The 18,660-nt window shown below is 40.8% G+C and overlaps 1 protein-coding gene across 2 annotated transcripts in view; it reads left to right on the top strand.

Moving 5' to 3' along the window:
* SLC12A1 (solute carrier family 12 member 1) overlaps positions 1–18,415 on the top strand; it is a 186,643-nt gene extending 168,228 nt beyond the window's left edge. For both annotated transcript variants that reach the window (XM_069766023.1, XM_069766024.1), the window contains exons 25-27: positions 5,582–5,717; positions 8,356–8,423; positions 16,422–18,415. In XM_069766023.1, the coding sequence (XP_069622124.1) occupies positions 5,582–5,717; positions 8,356–8,423; positions 16,422–16,557 (340 nt within the window). In that variant the 3' untranslated portion in view covers positions 16,558–18,415. The remainder of the gene's footprint in view (positions 1–5,581; positions 5,718–8,355; positions 8,424–16,421) is intronic.
* Positions 18,416–18,660: the final 245 nt, after the last annotated feature.

Consider the following 18,660-nt stretch of genomic DNA (forward strand, 5'->3'; position numbering starts at 1 on the left):
GTCTGATTGGTTGCCGCCTGCTGCGAGCGACCAATCAGAAACGTGCCGTACTGTGACACACTCCGCCCGCCATTTTGGTGTGATTTTTGAATTTTTACCTCACAGCAAGTTTTTACTGCGTGGAGGCAGGCCCAGTGACGTTGCTCTTCAAGCTCCTGCCGAATTTCGTCAAAAAAATGATACCATTTACCAAAACTATATATATTTAGTTGTGAAGTGGTTCAGTGACATTTTCACACCAATTTTGAACTTTTGTTTGGTGTTTTCTCCATATACTGCCTATTATTTTTGTTCTTTCTTACTATTATTTATTAATTGTATTATTCTTACATTTGAATAAATAAAGTATATATGGATTCTAGACTCCCGATTCTTTAGAATCGGGCTGCCATCTAGTACTATATAATTGTCTAAGGGTCACATCCGTCTTTCTGTCTTTCCTTCTTTCTGTCACGGATATTCATTGGTCGCGGCCTCTGTCTGTCATGGAAATTCAAGTCGCTGATTGGTCGCGGCAAAACAGCCACGACCAATCAGCGATGGGCACAGTCCGGAAGAAAATGGCCGCTCCTTACTCCCCGCAGTCAGTGTCCGGCGCCCGCATACTCCCCTCCAGTCACTGCTCACACAGGGTTAATGCCGGCGGTAACGGACCGCGTTATGGCGCGGGTAACGCACTCTGTAACCGCTGCTATTAACCCTGTGTGACCAACTTTTTTACTATTGATGCTGCCTATGCGGAATCAATAGTAAAAAAATGTAATGTTAAAAATAATAAAAAAACAAAAAACCTGCTATTCTCACCCTCCGTAGTCCGCCGAGCCGCACGTGCCTGCCGCCATCTTCCGTTCCCGGTGATGCATTGCGAAATTACCCAGAAGACTTAGCGGTCTCGCAAGACCACTAAGTCATCTGGGTAATTTCGCAATGCATCCTGGGAACGGAAGATGGCGGCAGCCGCATGTGTATCGCCGGAGCTTCGCTGGACCCCAGGGGTGAGTATATAACTATTATTTATTTTAATTATTTTTTTAACAGGGATATGGTGCCCACACTGCTGTATACTACATGGGCTGTGTTAGATACCGTGTGGCTGCTATATACTACATAGGCAGTGTTATATACTATGTGGGCTGTGTGATATACTCCGTGGGCAGTGCTATATACTGCGTGGGCTGTGCTAGATATTACGTGGCCAGTGTTATATACTGCGTGGCCTGTGTTATAAAGTACGTGGCTGTGTTATATACTGCGTGGCCATTGTTATATATTGCATGGCCTTTATTAGCGCATCGGGTATTCTACAATATGTATGTATATAGCAGCCACATAATATATAGCACAGGCCACGTAGTATTTGTCTGCTATATGCTACATGGCTCTTATATACTACGTGGCCTGTGCTATATACTATGTGGCTGCTATATACATACATAAATACATATTCTAGAATACCCGATGCGTTAGAATCGGGCCACCATCTAGTATATATATATATATATATATATATATATATATATATATATACATATACAGTACAGACCAAAAGTTTGGACACAACTTCTCATTTAAAGATTTTTCTGTATTTTCATAACTATGAAAATTGTACATTCACACTGAAGGCATCAAAACTATGAATTAACACATGTGTAATTATATACTTAACAAAAACGTGTGAAGCAACTAAAATTATGTCTTATATTCTAGGTTCTTCAAAGTAGCCACCTTTTGCTTTGATGACTGCTTTGCACACTCTTGGCATTCTCTTGATGAGATTCAAGAGGTAGTCACCGGGAATGGTTTTCACTTCACAAGTGTGCCCTGTCAGGTTTAATGAGTGGGATTTCTTGCCTTATAAATGGGGTTGGGACCATCAGTTGTGTTGTGCAGAAGTCTGGTGGATACACAGCTGATAGTCCTACTGAATAGACTTTTAGAATTTGTATTATGGCAAGAAAAAAGCAGCTAAGTAAAGAAAAACGATTGACCATCATTACTTTAAGAAATGAAGCTCTACAAGGAAACTGGCTCACATGAGGACCGCCCCAGGAAAGGAAGACCAAGAGTCACCTCTGCTTCTGAGGATAAGTTTATCCAAATCACCAGCCTCAGAAATCGCAGGTTAACAGCACCTCAGATTAGATGCCACACAGAGTTCTAGCAGCAGACACATCTCTACAACAACTGTTAAGAGTAGACTTTGTGCAGCAGGCCTTCATGGTAAAATAGCTGCTAGGAAACCACTGCTAAGGACAGGCAACAAGCAGAAGAGACTTGTTTGGGCTAAAGAACACAAGGAATGGACATTAGACCAGTGGAAATATGTGCTTTGGTCTGATGAGTTCAAATTTGAGATCTTTTGTTCCAACCACCGTGTCTTTGTGCGGTGCAGAAAAGGTGAACGGATGGACTCTACATACCTGGTTCCCACCGTGAAGCATGGAGGAGGAGGTGTGATGGTGTGGGGATGCTTTGCTGGTGACACTGTTGGAGATTTATTCAACATTGAAGGCATACTGAACCAGCATGGCTACCACAGCATCTTGCAGCGGCATATTATTCCATCCGGTTTGCGTTTAGTTGGACCATAATTTATTTTTCAACAGAAAAATGACCGCAAACACACCTCCAGGCTGTGTAAGGGCTATTTGACCAAGAAGGAGAGTGATGGGGTAATACGCCAGATGACCTGGCCTCCACAGTCACTAGACCTGAACCCAATCGAGATGGTTTGGGGTGAGCTGGACCGCAGAGTGAAGGCAAAAGGGCCAACAAGTGCTAAGCATCTCTAGGAACTCCTTCAAGAAAGAGAGCAGCTATTTTACCATGAAGACCTGCTGCACAAAGTCTCCTCTTAACAGTTGTTGTAGAGATATGTCTGCTGCTAGAACTCTGTGTGGCATCTAATCTGAGGTGCTGTTAACCTGCGATTTCTGAGGCTGGTGATTTGGATAAACTTATCCTCAGAAGCAGAGGTGACTCTTGGTCTTCCTTTCCTGGGGCGGTCCTCATGTGAGCCAGTTTCCTTGTAGAGCTTCATTTAATAATAATAATAATAATAATAATCTTTATTTATATAGCGCCAACATATTCCGCAGCGCTTTACAGTTTAACAGTTTCAATCACAAAAGTCATAAGTAACAACGTTAACAATACAATAATTAAAGCAAAATAAGACGACCCTGCTCGTGAGAGCTTACAATCTGGTCACTCGTTTTTCTTTACTTAGCTGCTTTTTTCTTGCCATAATACAAATTCTAAAAGTCTATTCAGTAGGACTATCAGCTGTGTATCCACCAGACTTCTGCACAACACAACTGATGGTCCCAACCCCATTTATAAGGCAAGAAATCCCACTCGTTAAACCTGACAGGGCACACTTGTGAAGTGAAAACCATTCCCGGTGACTACCTCTTGAAGCTCATCAAGAGAATGCCAAGAGTGTGCACAGCAGTCATCAAAGCAAAAGGTGGCTACTTTGAAGAACCTAGAATATAAGACATAATTTCAGTTGTTTCACACTTTTTTATTAAGTATATAATTCCACATGTGTTAATTCATAGTTTTGATGCCTTCAGTGTGAATGAACAATTTTCATAGTCATGAAAATACAGAAAAATCTTTAAATGAGAGGGTGTGTCCAAATGTTCGGTCTGTACTGTATAAATATATGTTACCCAAAGATATAATATGATCTTGTAGAAGACAAATTATGTAAAGTATGTTTATAACAGTATGTTGCAATTCCAATGCTGAGGAGTGTCTGTCTGTCTTTCTATCTATACACAATCCTGAACATTGCAATTGCAGCGCTGACAAGGAAAAGTTGTAGAATTATGGGAATCACAGGATTGATAGACATGTTAATGATATTCAAATGATAAAAAGTAGAAGCAACATTTTCAAAACATCTCGACGCATTCAGTATTGATAATGAGCCCCATGTGCAGAAATACCCACACTTATACTCCTTGACATACTATGAATAAGGGTATTAAAGGTTGTCTGAAGAATGTTCTGCCATGCTGAATGCACTTGGGCAAATAAATCATCAAGATCCAATGCTGGCTGCTCAATTTACATTTAATTGCCAACCAATGACGTCTTACAGTTGCTTGCAAAAATATTCACCCCCTATGACTTTTTACCTATTTTGTTACTTTATAACAAGTGTTAAAATATTTTTGTAATCCAATTTGTGTATAATGCATCAGCACTAAATAGTTGAAGTGAAGTGAGAAAAATATAGGCAAAAATTAAATTTATGGAATCAGATAATTCAAAATTAGCATATACATATGTATTCACCCCATTTGCGATGAAGCCCTTAAACATTTTTGGTGCAAGCTATAACCTTCATAAGTCATATGCTTAGTGAAAGGAAGTGTCACATGGGGCCTGGTGAGCAGAAGCACGAGAGGGGGGCTACTTCTGTTCACCAGGCTCCATACAACAGTAAGGGCATTACTGTTGATGGTGGTCCTGTGTACCAAAATAGAGCACTCAAAAAAAATAAAATTTGTCCTGTGTAAATGAAGCCTCATACAGACACGTCAGTGAAAAAAGTAAAAAAAAAAAAGTTATCGCTACTGAAAAGCAGAAAGGAAATAATGAAAACAAAAGGGCTGGTCATTAAGGACCCTTTCAAGCTTGGTTCTTAAGGTGTTAAGATATTGCATGAGTGGATGATCTTTACTGTATGCAAATTTGACACACTGACTTAACCTTCAACACGCAGTCATAACCAAAATGAAAGCAGTATTCCTCCTTCCTAAAACTTTTTGCACAACCAGTTGTGCCTAACATAAATCAATGATGCTATTCTGCTTCCATTTGAAACAGGAATGCACAGGATAAATAAATTCATGTGAACGAAGACTAACTTATCAAGTTAAAGGGGTGGTCCGGGCAAAATTTGTATTTTTCAGGTGGCTTGATATATTTGAAAAAATAACACAAAAAACAATACTCGCCTATTGGTACTTACTTGGGTCCAGTGCATGCTGCTTCAAGGTCTGCGTTTACCCTGGGAAATACCAATCCATCAGCAGCAGGACCGCTGTGACCCGTGACTGTTGCGATCCGGTGATTTCAATAGTGTGATATTGGTGTTGTCAGAGATGACACGGCAGCAGTCCTAGCTTGACTGTGGCGGACAATCCAGCTGTTCCTGGAACAATGTTGTCTCCTTTCCGGTGTAAACAGAGTCCATGGTATGGCCTGCGCTGAATCCAGGTAAGTGCCAGTAAGTGAATATCGCTTTGTTTGTCTATTACCAAACTACTAGTAACATTTTAATTTTATGCACTGATACAACTTTTATGATGGAATATAGGCTGAACTGGATGGACAAATGTCTTTTTTCGGCCTTACTAACTATGTTACTATGGTTCAGTAGAAGGACGTAGATCTGGGGATTTATTATGATGGAATATAGGCTGAACTGGATGGACAAATGTCTTTTTTCGGCCTTACTAACTATGTTACTATGTTACTATGTAACTTAGTAAAATATGTCAGAAAATGTCAAAATAGAATTTTGTGAAACGCACTGACATCTGTATTGTTCATTTTTGAATAGCTGGAAGTTCTTTGAAGAGATGATTGAGCCCTACAGACTCCATGAAAGCGCCAGTGATGTACCAACGGCAGAGAAAATAAGAAAAGAAAACCCATGGAAAATTACGGATTCAGAACTTGAACAGTTCCGAGAAAAGGTAGGTGAATTTTAGAATAGCATAACTGGCACCGAACATTACTTCAGTCTACAATATTGACTGGTCAGGACCTTAGATGCTCAGCTTTTTACATCTCTTTAGAAGAGAGGAAGATTAGAAGCTTCAAAGTCTTGAGGAGAGTGGAGCGGGCTTCCAAATCTTCAGACAGGCAAGGTCACACCAGGCTGTAGTATATCAGAATATTGGGGTGTAGATGGGGAGGAAACCACGCAAACGGCAGTCAGAAAGAGAAGGCCAAAGCCCACTGTAAAAACCACAGGAGCAGGAAGGGGGCTAAAATACACACGTCTCATTAGTATCTATGAGCACAAGGGAGAGAAGATCATTCTTAGAGGGGAAAAACAGTACATGACTGAATATGCTTATACAGTACATGAGAGCTAGTGATGGTGTCAGCATCCTAGACACACAGACCTCCACACCACATCCATCATGTCTGAAGTGTCTATGGCCTTAAAAATGCACACACTATAAAAGCGAAGTATATATCTGGAGACATGATGAAGAGGGGCCAGTTATGTAGTAAATAAGGGGCTGAAGCAGACTTGAATTTACAAGCAACTAATAAATAATAATAACTCTCCAGGTTTCATCCTACTAAAGCTCATTTCCTGCAGTATATGTGCAGAAAGTCCGTTCAATATAGAAGATCAGGGATAGTCACCTCTCCTCTCAATAGTTTGGTGATGCAGCACCATCTCAAAAGGGACCGCAGATGACAGCAAACTCTTTTCTGGCATGGATAAATATTTCCCTGCAATCTGTGCTTGCACAAATATGGTGGTGTCTGGCTCACGCACATTGCCAGAAAGGAATGCTGCCATTTTTGTGTGTGCAAATGCTGCTGGCATGAATAAATAAGTAAACGGGTTGTCCCACAAACAAAGTGCATTTTATTAATAGATCTTGGAATAAAAATAAGTTCCACAATTGGATGTGTTAAATAAAAATGTCCTTATCTGAGATAATCTTATAAATGTGCCCCTGCTGTGTACTGTGTAATGTCTGTGTCTGACCGTGCAGGAACATGGTCTGATCATACCACAGCTCCTGGCCAGGGAAGGAAGCAAAATAGTATTCAGACAGGACAGGATGGCATTATAGCTGAGTCTTTCTGTGAAGTAAAACATAGCCCTGCCTGGTTTTACTTCACAGAGAGAATCAGCTGTGATCCCCTGCTGTCCTGTGTGTATACTCTTTTGCTTCCTCCCCTAGTCTGGAGATGTGGTAAGATCAGACCATGTCCCTGCATGGTCAGACACAGACATTACACAGTACACAGCAGGAAAATATTTATAAAATTATCTCAGCACAGGAACATTTTTTTTACCACATCCAATTGTGGAACTGATTATTATTTCAGATCAATTGATTAAAATGAACTTTGTGGGAAAACCCCATTTAAGGTGAATCTGTCAGCAGGTTTTTGCTGGTAAATATGAAGACAGCAGTAGATAGAGGCTGAAACATAAATTTCATGGATGTGTCAAAGTGCGAGCTTGTTGTTTACTAACTGTGAAGGATTTATCACTAAGAGATTAACATTAGTGGACTAGTCTTTTGACTAAGCAGCTCACTGTCTATGGACTTTGTACACAGAGAGCCTGGTGTGGGCGGGGTTAGCTTTCTCAGCTCTGCTTCATTCTAAATCTAAAAGCTCTGATTGTGTCAGGACCACTGCACCCAGTGAACTAAGTGATACATCGATAGATTCAGTTTCTCTTTGCCCGCAATACTCTGCTTTCAGATAAGGTAGCAAAAATCTGCTGACAGGTTTCCTTTAACTGGAAAGCAGATTCTACCACTTTGCAATTAGTAATTGTAGTTTTCAATTATTCTTAATTATTCTGCAATTGCTGTAGGAGACATCATCACTACATGCAGTGACTTCCTGCTGAGCCTGTGATAGACTTGTGTTTATACACAGCAACCACTATCAGGGGCAGAGCTGAAGAGGAGAGAGAGTGAGAGCCTAAGCATAGGTCAATGATCAAACTGAGGGTGTGTCTCTGACTACCTCAGGGACTCTGTTGACACTCAGACAATCTAACAGTGCATATAGCTAAAGATTGCATCACTGAGTACTAGAGCTGGGATAAAAATCAGCCAAACAGCAAGAACTGAGGATGATAAGTATTAGGTAATGTCCAGCTATGAGATGAGCTTGATGTAGACAAAGAGAGTCTGAATCCAATGATGTATCACTTAGTTCAATGGGTGCAGTGGTTCTGACACAATCAGGGCTTTTAGATTTAGCATAAAGCAGAGCTGAGAAAGCTAACCCTGCCCAGAACAAAGTCCGTAGACAGTAAGCAACTTAGTTGAAAAACTAATCCAGCAATGTTAATCTCTTAGTGATAAATCCTTCATAGTTAGTACACAACAGCACGCACTTTGACAAGTGATACATCCCTGAATTCTGTGATACAGCCTCTATCTCCTACTATTTTCAGATTACACAGCAAAAACCCTGCTGACAGATTCCCTTTAAAGAAAAGTGAAACCCTTTAAATAAATAAAAAAGACACCTTCTTTACTTTGAATGCCAATATATTCTATGTGTAGTAAACATATTTACAAGTCAATAAATTCAAGATATGAATGTTTATATCTGCAGAGCTATCGCCAAGTTCGACTTAATGAACTTCTACAGGAACATTCTCGTTCTGCTAACCTCATTGTTCTGTAAGTATGATATACCTTTTGGGTCAACCAAGAGGCTAAGCACTAGTTCAGGGAAAAATAATATAGATTGAGATCCTGTAGTCTTTAATTTTGCAGGTTAAAATAAAAAGTACTATATGGCTTGAGATATCTAGGCACCTTCTGTATAGTTGTGCCTTAACTATAGTTATTTTTCACGGGTCATTCAGCAGATTCACATAGTGCTGATGCTGACAAACTATGCGTCATTGCATGGCTTCAAGATCTTGTCCCTTTGGCACAACCATGCCCAGACAAATTCAAGCTCTAAGCAAAGTATGCACTCGATAGGCCCTCGTTACTGAAAAACCACATAAGTGAAATATAGGCACATATACTGTCAAGCACCACTGTATATGGAACAGTAATAAATACAACAATTAACAACATTAATATGTGATGTTATTTACAAGTATATGTACAAAATATACAAATGTATATATACATACAAAAAAGGCAGTCCTTTCAGCGTGGAGAGTCAGACCACTATTGATTAGATATTGAAAGGCGATGCTAATTTGACTCTTAATTTGACAAAGAAAAAAGAGAAAAAGTAAAATACCAGACACTATGGCTAGGTTTACATTGCGTTAATGGGTTAACGCTAACGGACTGCGTTGCACGGCGAAAATGTTGCAATTAACGCCGTGCAACGGGTCCGTTAGCGCACCCATTGACAGCAATGTGATTTTTTGCTGTAGCGCATCACTAGCGCATGCCATTCTCGGCATGCGCTAGCGGTGTGCCGTTCTTTTGTGATGGACCTCGGACGCTGCTTGCAGCATCCGAGGTGCGTCAGAGGTCCAACCCTCACGCAGATCGGGGATCTGCGCAAGCGGGGACGCCGAACGCGGACCCTAAACAAACATTGCGTTAGCGCAATCCGCTAGCACTATGCGCTTAACGGATTGCCCTAACGCAATGTGAACCTAGCCTATCATATACATATACCCACCCTTGAAACACACCTGACACTCGTTTCGCTAAAGCTTCGTCTGGGGTATCAATTACTCTTAATTTGACTAATTAGCGATGGTCAAAAAAAAATTCTACCTGTAAGTCGCCCCAATTCTTATTACCATATTCGTACCTGGTTTATCTGTTCACATCTAAAAGCTATGTGCACATGTATAAACTTCTTTTTTTATTCCAATGCATTTCAAAATAAAAATTTGTGGGAACATTGTAGATGATCTCGATTACTAATCTCCTTGTGGTTTGTGTATGCCAGTCCTGTGCAGATCTATTTGTCTCCATGATTACAGACAACAAATAAACCATGTGTAGTTTGATCATACACGTATGTGTTACTCCTTATCCAGCCTTTTATGATTTTTATGATGTATTTGGCTTAGGAAGATTGTTCAGATAGAATAAACCAACAAAGAATTACAAAATAAGACTACAGGGACAGAATTACCGTATATACTCGAGTATAAGCCGAGATTTTCAGCCCAAATTTTTGGGCTGAAAGTGCCCCTCTCGGCTTATACTCGAGTCACGGTCGGCGGTAGGGTCGGCGGGTGAGGGGGAGAGGGCGCTGAGGCATACTTACCTGCTTCCGGGGCTCCTGGCGCTGTGTCCCTGCAGTCCCACGGTCTCCGGGTGCCGCAGCTCTTCGCCTGTTCAGCGGTCACGTGGGACCGCTCATTAGAGAAATGAATATGGACTCCACTCCCATAGGGGTGGAGCCGCATATTCATTCCTCTAATGAGCGGCGCTAGCAACCGCTGATAGAGGAAGAGGCTGTGGCACCGAAGACCAGCTGTCCGGGGGAAGGAGCGGGACGCCGGGAGCAGGTAAGTATTACATATTCACCTGTCCGCGTTCCACACGCCGGGTGCCGCTCTGTCTTCGCATCCTCTTGCACTGACTGTTCAGGTCACAGGGCGCGATGACGCATATAGTGTGCGCGCCGCCCTCTGCCTGATCAGTCAGTGCGGAGAGACGCCGAGACGGGATGCTGAGGAGATGCAAGCAAGAGAGGTGAATATGACATTTTTTTTTTTATTATTGCAGCAGCAGCAATGGCACAGCTTTCTATGGTACAGCTATGGGGCAATAATGAACGGTGCAGAGCACTATATGGCACAGCTATGGGGCAATAATGAACGGTGCAGAGCACTATATGGCACAGCTATGGGGCAATAATGAACGGTGCAGAGCACTATATGGCACAGCTATGGGGCAATAATGAACGGTGCAGAGCACTATATGGCACAGCTATGGGGCAATAATGAACGGTGCAGAGCACTATATGGCACAGCTATGGGGCAATAATGAACGGTGCAGAGCACTATATGGCACAGCTTTCTATGGTACATCTATGGGGCAATAATGAACGGTGCAGAGCACTATATAGCACAGCTATGGGGCAATAATGAACTGTGCAGAGTACTATATGGCACAGCTATAGGGCAATAATGAACGGTGCAGAGCACTATATGGCACAACTTTCTATGGTACATCTATGGGGCAATAATGAACGGTGCAGAGCACTATATGGCACAGCTATGGGGCCATAATGAACGGTATGGAGCATCTATTTTTATTTTTGAAATTCACCGGTAGCTGCTGCATTTTCCACCCTAGGCTTATGCTCGAGTCAATAAGTTTTCCCAGTTTTTTGTGGCAAAATTAGGGGGGTCGGCTTATACTCGAGTATATACGGTATTAATTGAGATGATATAAGTTGACTTTTTTTTTTAAGATAGACTGGAGTATAAGGCCAGCGTCACACTACAGAGGAATACGGACGAGCGAGAGGTGCAAATACAATGCATTGCACACGGACCAATGATTCTCTACGGGGCAGCTCCCATCAGCCATATATTTCCCAGCCGTATTTTACGGGCTGAGAAAATCGCAGCATGCTGTGTTTGTCAGCCTTCACACTGAAGGCATCAAAACTATGAATTAACACATGTGGAATTATATACTTAACAAAAAAGTGTGAAACAACTGAAATTATGTCTTATATTCTAGGTTCTTCAAAGGAGCCACCTTTTGCTTTGATGACTGCTTTGCACACTCTTGGCATTCTCTTGATGAGCTTAAAGAGGTAGTCACCAGCAATGGTCTTCCAACAATCTTGAAGGAGTTCCCAGAGATGCTTAGCACTTGTTGGCCCTTTTGCCTTCACTCTGCGGTCCAGCTCACCCCAAACCATCTCAATTGGGTTCAGGTCTGGTGACTGTGGAGACCAGGTTATCTGGCGTAGCACCCCATCACTCTCCTTCTTGGTCAAATAGCCCTTACACAGCCTGGAGGTGTGTTTGGGGTCATTGTCCTGTTGAAAAATAAATGATGGTCCAACTAAAGGCTACCGGATGGAATAGCATGCCGCTGCAAGATGCTGTGGTAGCCATGCTGGTTCAGTATGCCTTCAATTTTGAATAAATCCTCAACAGTGTCACCAGCAAAGCACCCCCACACCATCACACCTCCTCCTCCATGCTTCACGGTGGGAACCAGGCATGTAGAGTCCATCCGTTCACCTTTTCTGCATCACACAAAGACACGGTGGTTGGAACCAAGGATCTCAAATTTGGACTCATCAGACCAAAGCACAGATTTCCACTGGTCAAATGTCCATTCCTTGTGTTCTTTAGCCCAAACAAGTCTCTTCTACTTGTTGCCTGTCCTTAGCAGTGGTTTCCTAGCAGCTATTTTACTATGAAGACCTGCTGCACAAAGTCTCCTCTTAACAGTTCTTCTAGAGATGTGTTTGCTGCTAGAACTATGTGTGGCATTGGCATGGTCTCTAATATGAGCTGCTGTTAACCTACGATTTCTGAGGCTAGTGACTCAGATAAACTTATCCTCAGAAGTAGAGGTGACTCTTGGTCTTCCTTTCCTGGGGCGGTCCTCATGTGAGCCAGTTTCTTTGTAGTGCTTGATGGTTTTTGCCACTGCATTTGGGGACACTTTCAAAGTTTTCCCAATTTTTCGGACTGACTGACCTTCATTTCTTACAGTAATGATGGCCACTCGTTTTTCTTTATTTAGCTGCTTTTTTCTTGCCATAATACAAATTCTAACAGTCTATTCAGAAGGACTATCAGCTGTGTATCCACCAGACTTCTGCACAACACAACTGATGGTCCCAGCCCCATTTATAAGGCAAAAAATCCTACTTATTAAACCTGACAGGGCACCCCAGTGAAGTGAAAACTATTCCCGGTGACTACCTCTTTAAGCTCATCAAGAGAATGCCAAGAGTGTGCAAAGCAGTCATCAAAGCAAAAGGTGGCTCCTTTGAAGAACCTAGAATATAAGACATAATTTCAGTTGTTTCACACTTTTTTGTTAAGTATATAATTCCACATGTGTCAATTTATAGTTATGATGCCTTCAGTGTGAATGTACAATTTTCATAGTCATGAAAATACAGAAAAATCTTTAAATGAGGTGTGTCGAAACTTTTGGTCTGCACTATATATATATATATATATATATATATATATATATATATATATATATATATATATATGTCATTGACACATATATATATATTTTTATATTTAATACAGAGCTAGATAGCTTAAAAGCCGGTAATTCAATTGCCGGCTTTTGCTATCTCCTTATCAAACCCGACAGGATATGAGACATGGTTTGCATACAGTAAACCATTTCATTATCCGTTATATTTTTATATGTTACTCACTAATAAAGTTAAAAGTGTCTGTGTGTAAAATTTGGGAGCTCTAGGTGGTAAAATAAAGGGTTAAATAATAGAAAAAACTGGCGTGGGTCCTGCACAATTTTGTCCGCCAGAGTGGGAAAGCTAGTGAGTGAGGGCAGATATTAATAGCCTAGAGAGGGACCATGGTTATTGGACCCCCCCCGGCTAAAATCATCTGCCCCCAGCCACCCCAGAAAAGACACATCTGTAAGATGTCCCACAATGTAAATCCATCTGAAGGGCTTAAATAATTTTACAACCAGGAGCCTGCTATTGCAGCCGACCCTGGCTGTAAAAACTGGGGAATGAATGGAATGCAGCTTCGTTGACATGTGGTGCTGCTCCCCCTGGTGGCATAAACTCATATGAACTCTAGTGTGAGAAAATATTCTGAAAAATTCCCACGCTAGAGTTCATATGAGTTTATGCCACCAGGGGGCGCAGCACCGCAAGTCATTGATGCTGCATTTCATTCATTCCCCAGTTTCTACAGCCAGGGGTGGCTACATTAGCAGGCTCCTGGTTGTAATATTATTTAACCCCTTCAGATGGATTTACATCGTGGGACATGACTGTACGGCGGACAGGTATGGGATATTGTTTTTTTATTTTTCCTTTTTTTTCAGAAGATCGAAGGTCATCAGTTGGATTGAGTGTACAATAAACATATTAAAACCCCATGTGTTTATTTCATTAAAATACTTTATTCATAATGTGTGTGTGTTTATTTAACCCATTATTACTATTGGATTAATAATGGATAGGTGTCTTATTGACATCTCTCCATTATTAGCCTGGCATAATGTCACCTTACATTAGCAAGTTGACATTAACCCTTTATTACCCCATATCCCACCACTACTCGTGAGTGGGAAGAGAGAGGCTAAGCGCCAGAATAGGCACATCTTACAGATGTGCCTTTTCTGGGGTGGTTGGGGGCAGATGTTTTTAGCCATGGGGGGGGGGCAATAACCATGGTCCCTCTCTAGGCTATTAATATCTGCCCTCAGTCACTGGCTTTCCCGCTCTGGCGGAGAAAATTGCGTGGGAGCCCATGCCAGTTTTTTTCCGTGATTTATTTTAACACCTAGAGCTCCCAAATTTTACACACAGACACTTCTAACATTATTAGTGAGGAATATGTAAAAATATAACGGATATGAAATGGTTTACTGTATGTAATATATATATATGTGTGTGTGTGTGTCACTGACATGTATGTGTGTTTATATATACAGTTAGGTCCACATATATTTGGACAGAGACAACATTTTTCTAATTTTGGTTATAGACATTACCACAATTAATTTTAAACAAAACAATTCAGATGCAGGTAAAGTTCAGACTTTCAAATTTCATTTGAGGGTATCCACAATAAAAATTGGATGAAGGGATTAGGAGTTTCAGCTCCTTAACATGTGCCACCCTGTTTTTAAAGGGACCAAAAGTAATTGGACAGATTCAATAATTTTAAATAAAATGTTCATTTTTAGTACTTGGTTGAAAACCCTTTGTTGGCAATGACTGCCTGAAGTCTTGAACTCATGGACATCACCAGACGCTGTGTTTCCTCCATTTTGATGCTCTGCCATGCCTTCACTGCGGTGGTTTTCAGTTGGTGTTTGTTTGTGGGCCTTTCTGTCTAAAGTTTAGTCTTTAACAAGTGAAATGCATGTTCAATTGGGTTGAGATCAGGTGACTGACTTGGCCATTCAAAAATATTCCACTTCTTTGCTTTAGTAAACTCCTGAGTTGCTTTGGCTTTATGTTTTGGGTCATTGTCCATCTGTAGTATGAAACGACGACCAATCAGTTTGGCTGCATTTTGGCTGGATCTGAGCACACAGTATGGCTCTGAATACCTCAGAATTCATTCGGCTGCTTCTGTCCTGTGTCACATCATCAATAAACACTAGTGACCCAGTGCCACTGGCAGCCATGCATGCCCAAGCCATTACACTGCCTCCGCCGTGTTTTACAGATAATGTGATATGCTTTGGATCATGAGCTGTACCACGTCTTCGCCATACTTTTCTCTTTCCATCATTCTGGTTAATCTTGGTTTCATCTGTCCAAAGAATGTTCTTCCAGAACTGTGCTGGCTTTTTTAGATGTTTTTAGCAAAGTCCAGTCTAGCCTTTTTATTCTTGATGCTTATGAGTGGCTTGCACCATGCAATGAACCTTCTGTATTTACTTTCATGCAGTCTTCTCTTTATGGTAGATTTGGATATTGATACGCCTACCTCCTTGAGAGTGTTGTTCACTTGGTTGGCTGTTGTGAAGGGCTTTATCTTCCTTGGATATTATTCTGCGATCATCCACCACTGTTGTCTACCATGGGCGCCCAGGTCTTTTTGCATTAATGAGTTCACCAGTGCTTTCTTTCTTTCTCAGAATGTACCAAACTGTAGATTTTGCCACTACTAATATTGCAGCAATTTCTCAGATGGGTTTTTTCTGTTTTCACAGCTTAAGGATGACTTGTTTCACCTGCATGGAGAGCTCCTTTCACCGCATGTTTACATCACAGCAAAACCTTCCAAATGGAAGCACCACACCTCAAATCAACTCCAGGCCTTTTATCTGCTTATTTGAGAATGACATAACGAAGGGATGGGCAACACCTGTCCATGAAATAGCCTTTGAGTCAACTGTCCAATTACTTTTGGTCCCTTTAGAAACAGGGTGGCACATGTTAAGGAGCTGAAACTCCTAAACCCTTCATCCAATTTAATGTGGATACCCTCAAATGAAAGCTGAAAGTCTGAACTTCAACTGAATCTGAATTGTTTAGTTTAAAAGTCATTATGGTAATGTCTATAACCAAAATTAGAAAAATGTTGTCTCTGTCCAAATATATATGGACCTAACTGTATATATATATATATATATATATATATATATATATATATATATATATATATATATATATATATATATATATATATATATATATATAGACTGTATATATGTTTTCGTGAGTATTTGAGCCCATGGATCCATTCTACGTCCATTTTGCGAGCCGGGGAGAAAATGTCGCCGTACGGATGCCATACGGATGACACACGGATAATTTTTGGAGAAAAAATTGCATCCTCGCATTGAATACGGATCACTCTTCAGGAACTTTTCTGCGTTTCTCGGCCGTAAAAAACAGACCATATTTTGATACATTAGGTGTGACGTCGGCCTAAAAAAGACTTGTACAAGTACATGACTTATATCTAAGATAAGTATGGGTTCCAAATTATTAAAAAATGTTAAAATAATCTTCTATTTTTATCTTTTTTACAGAAGCCTCCCTGTTGCAAGAAAAGGAACAGTTTCTGATCACCTTTACATGGCATGGGTAGAAATCCTCTCTAAAAATCTTCCACCTGTGCTACTGGTTAGGGGAAATCACAAAAATGTACTGACTTTTTATTCTTAACACAAAAATTTCCATGTACCTGTATTTACTGTATCTAAAATGAAAAGTTTTAAACTGATGCCAAAAAAAACAAAAAAAGTCAAACATAAATTATCGTGAAAATTCTATTTCTTATTTGACAATCTAACATGACCTAGAGAAGGGATGAACTATATGTGTTACAAACAACATGTAATTGTATTTCATAGTCTAACAATCTTATAATCGATTGTCCTATTTAATTGAACTCAATATGGTATCTTGATTTTAGATCTGTTGTATTTTGGCATCTGTATGACAACCTGTCGGCCTCTGCATTACAAACCTCTGTTTTACTCTGAAAGACTTTGGTGATTCAGATGAAAACCTAGTTGAAGGCGCAATCGGTGATGAGGTAACTTGTCAAAGAGACATGTCCACGCTGGCTTCTCTGCAATCACTCACTAGACTGACTGTTCTCTTCCCTTGTGAGTATAGGCAGAGATCTATAGGCAGAGACCTGACGGTTTAGCTGTAGCATTTCATAGTAAAACAGATATTTATAATTTAGAAGCCGGATTCTGATTCCTTCTGCTCATGGTACAGGCATCATGAATCAGCTGACAGGTTCCCTTTAAAGGGGGTTGTCCGGTCTTCTGATAAAAATCTGCAGACTTCTGAATCCTGACAGTGTGCGGTTTGCACTCTGTCAGGATCCACAGGTAATGTCAGTGAGAGAAGACTGCAAATACATGATTTGCATATATGTGATCACGTGCCAACTAGCTGTGATTGGCTTCTCTGAATGCACTTGGATTGAGAGATTCCACGCACGTCTAGTTGGAATGTGGCCATTAGTATGCAAACCATATACTTGTGGTCACATGACTGCCTGCCCTCGCCTGTTATCCAGACAGCGTGTACATCACACTGTCAAGATCCAGAAGTCTGAAGTCACACAGTGACTTTATTCTTTTATCAGAAGGCCGGACAACCCCTTTAATGTTTAAAGGGAACCTGTCGCTAGATATAACACTATTAACTTACAGATATGTGGTTAATCTGAGGGTTAACAGCGTTCTTATACTGCCTGGCGCCTGCTTGTAGCCCAAAACAGCGGGGAGAAAATGAACATTATTATCCCCGTCAGCATTCTGTTTGACATGGGGAGCAGCGCCGGTTCTGTCACCGCTCTGAGAATACAGGGTAACCGCACCCCCAGCGACAACCGACACCGGCTCTGCATTAGGACCAGCTGTCAGTCAGGGCCAGGGGCGCAGTCAAAGCCACCGCTACAGAGCGGTGACTGAACCAGTGACAGCGCTGCCCCCCATGACTGAAACCTTATGCTGCTGGGGAGAATACATGTAATTCTCTCTCTGCTGCATGTGGCTACATGCAGGCAGCGGGCAGGTTAGTGACGCTATTAACCTGCAGATTAAGCACATATTTGCAGGTTAATAGCGTTATATCTGGTGACAGGCTCCCTCTAATGACTTATGAACTATATGTTATATTTTGATGGAAACACAGAAATGTTCTATATTATCCTCAGTCCTACTGATTCAGCTCTAGACAAAAGAATGTATGTAAAGATAAATAAATCTATATAAATAACTTATTTTAAAGTTCCTGAAATCTTCCATATACCTAAGGCTTCTTTGTTCGCACGTCTGTGGTTTTCTATATGTTGATTTTTGCCTGTTTATAATGCTTCATAATGATTTGGATTTCTTTTAAACAATCAATAAATGGAATAAACATGTAATTGAAAATCTGTCATATATATCAAATGTAGCAAGCTTTTTTCATCAGAACAATACGAAAAAAGAACAATCAGCATTTTAATTCCAGTATTGAAATCAATATTATACTGTCCATTAAATTGTTATTTGAACAGAAGCATTGTTTTCATTTTTACCTTTTTCCAAACCGGCTGGGATTACATTTTAGAAGAACTGTGGGTTTGTACAGTAGGAATGCACAAAGTGGCTACTAGTTAATATGAGCACATAGACAATATTTGTGCCACCACATTGTGTCTCTGCAGTGGCTCCGTATTTCTGTACTCTGACTTGCCTTATTTCTCTAACACTTTACAATGCTTTTATAGTGACATATAGATTTGTCGCCCCGCGGGTAAGG

This window comes from Ranitomeya imitator, chromosome 4, assembly GCF_032444005.1.
Source record: "Ranitomeya imitator isolate aRanImi1 chromosome 4, aRanImi1.pri, whole genome shotgun sequence".
NCBI lineage: Eukaryota > Metazoa > Chordata > Amphibia > Anura > Dendrobatidae > Ranitomeya > Ranitomeya imitator.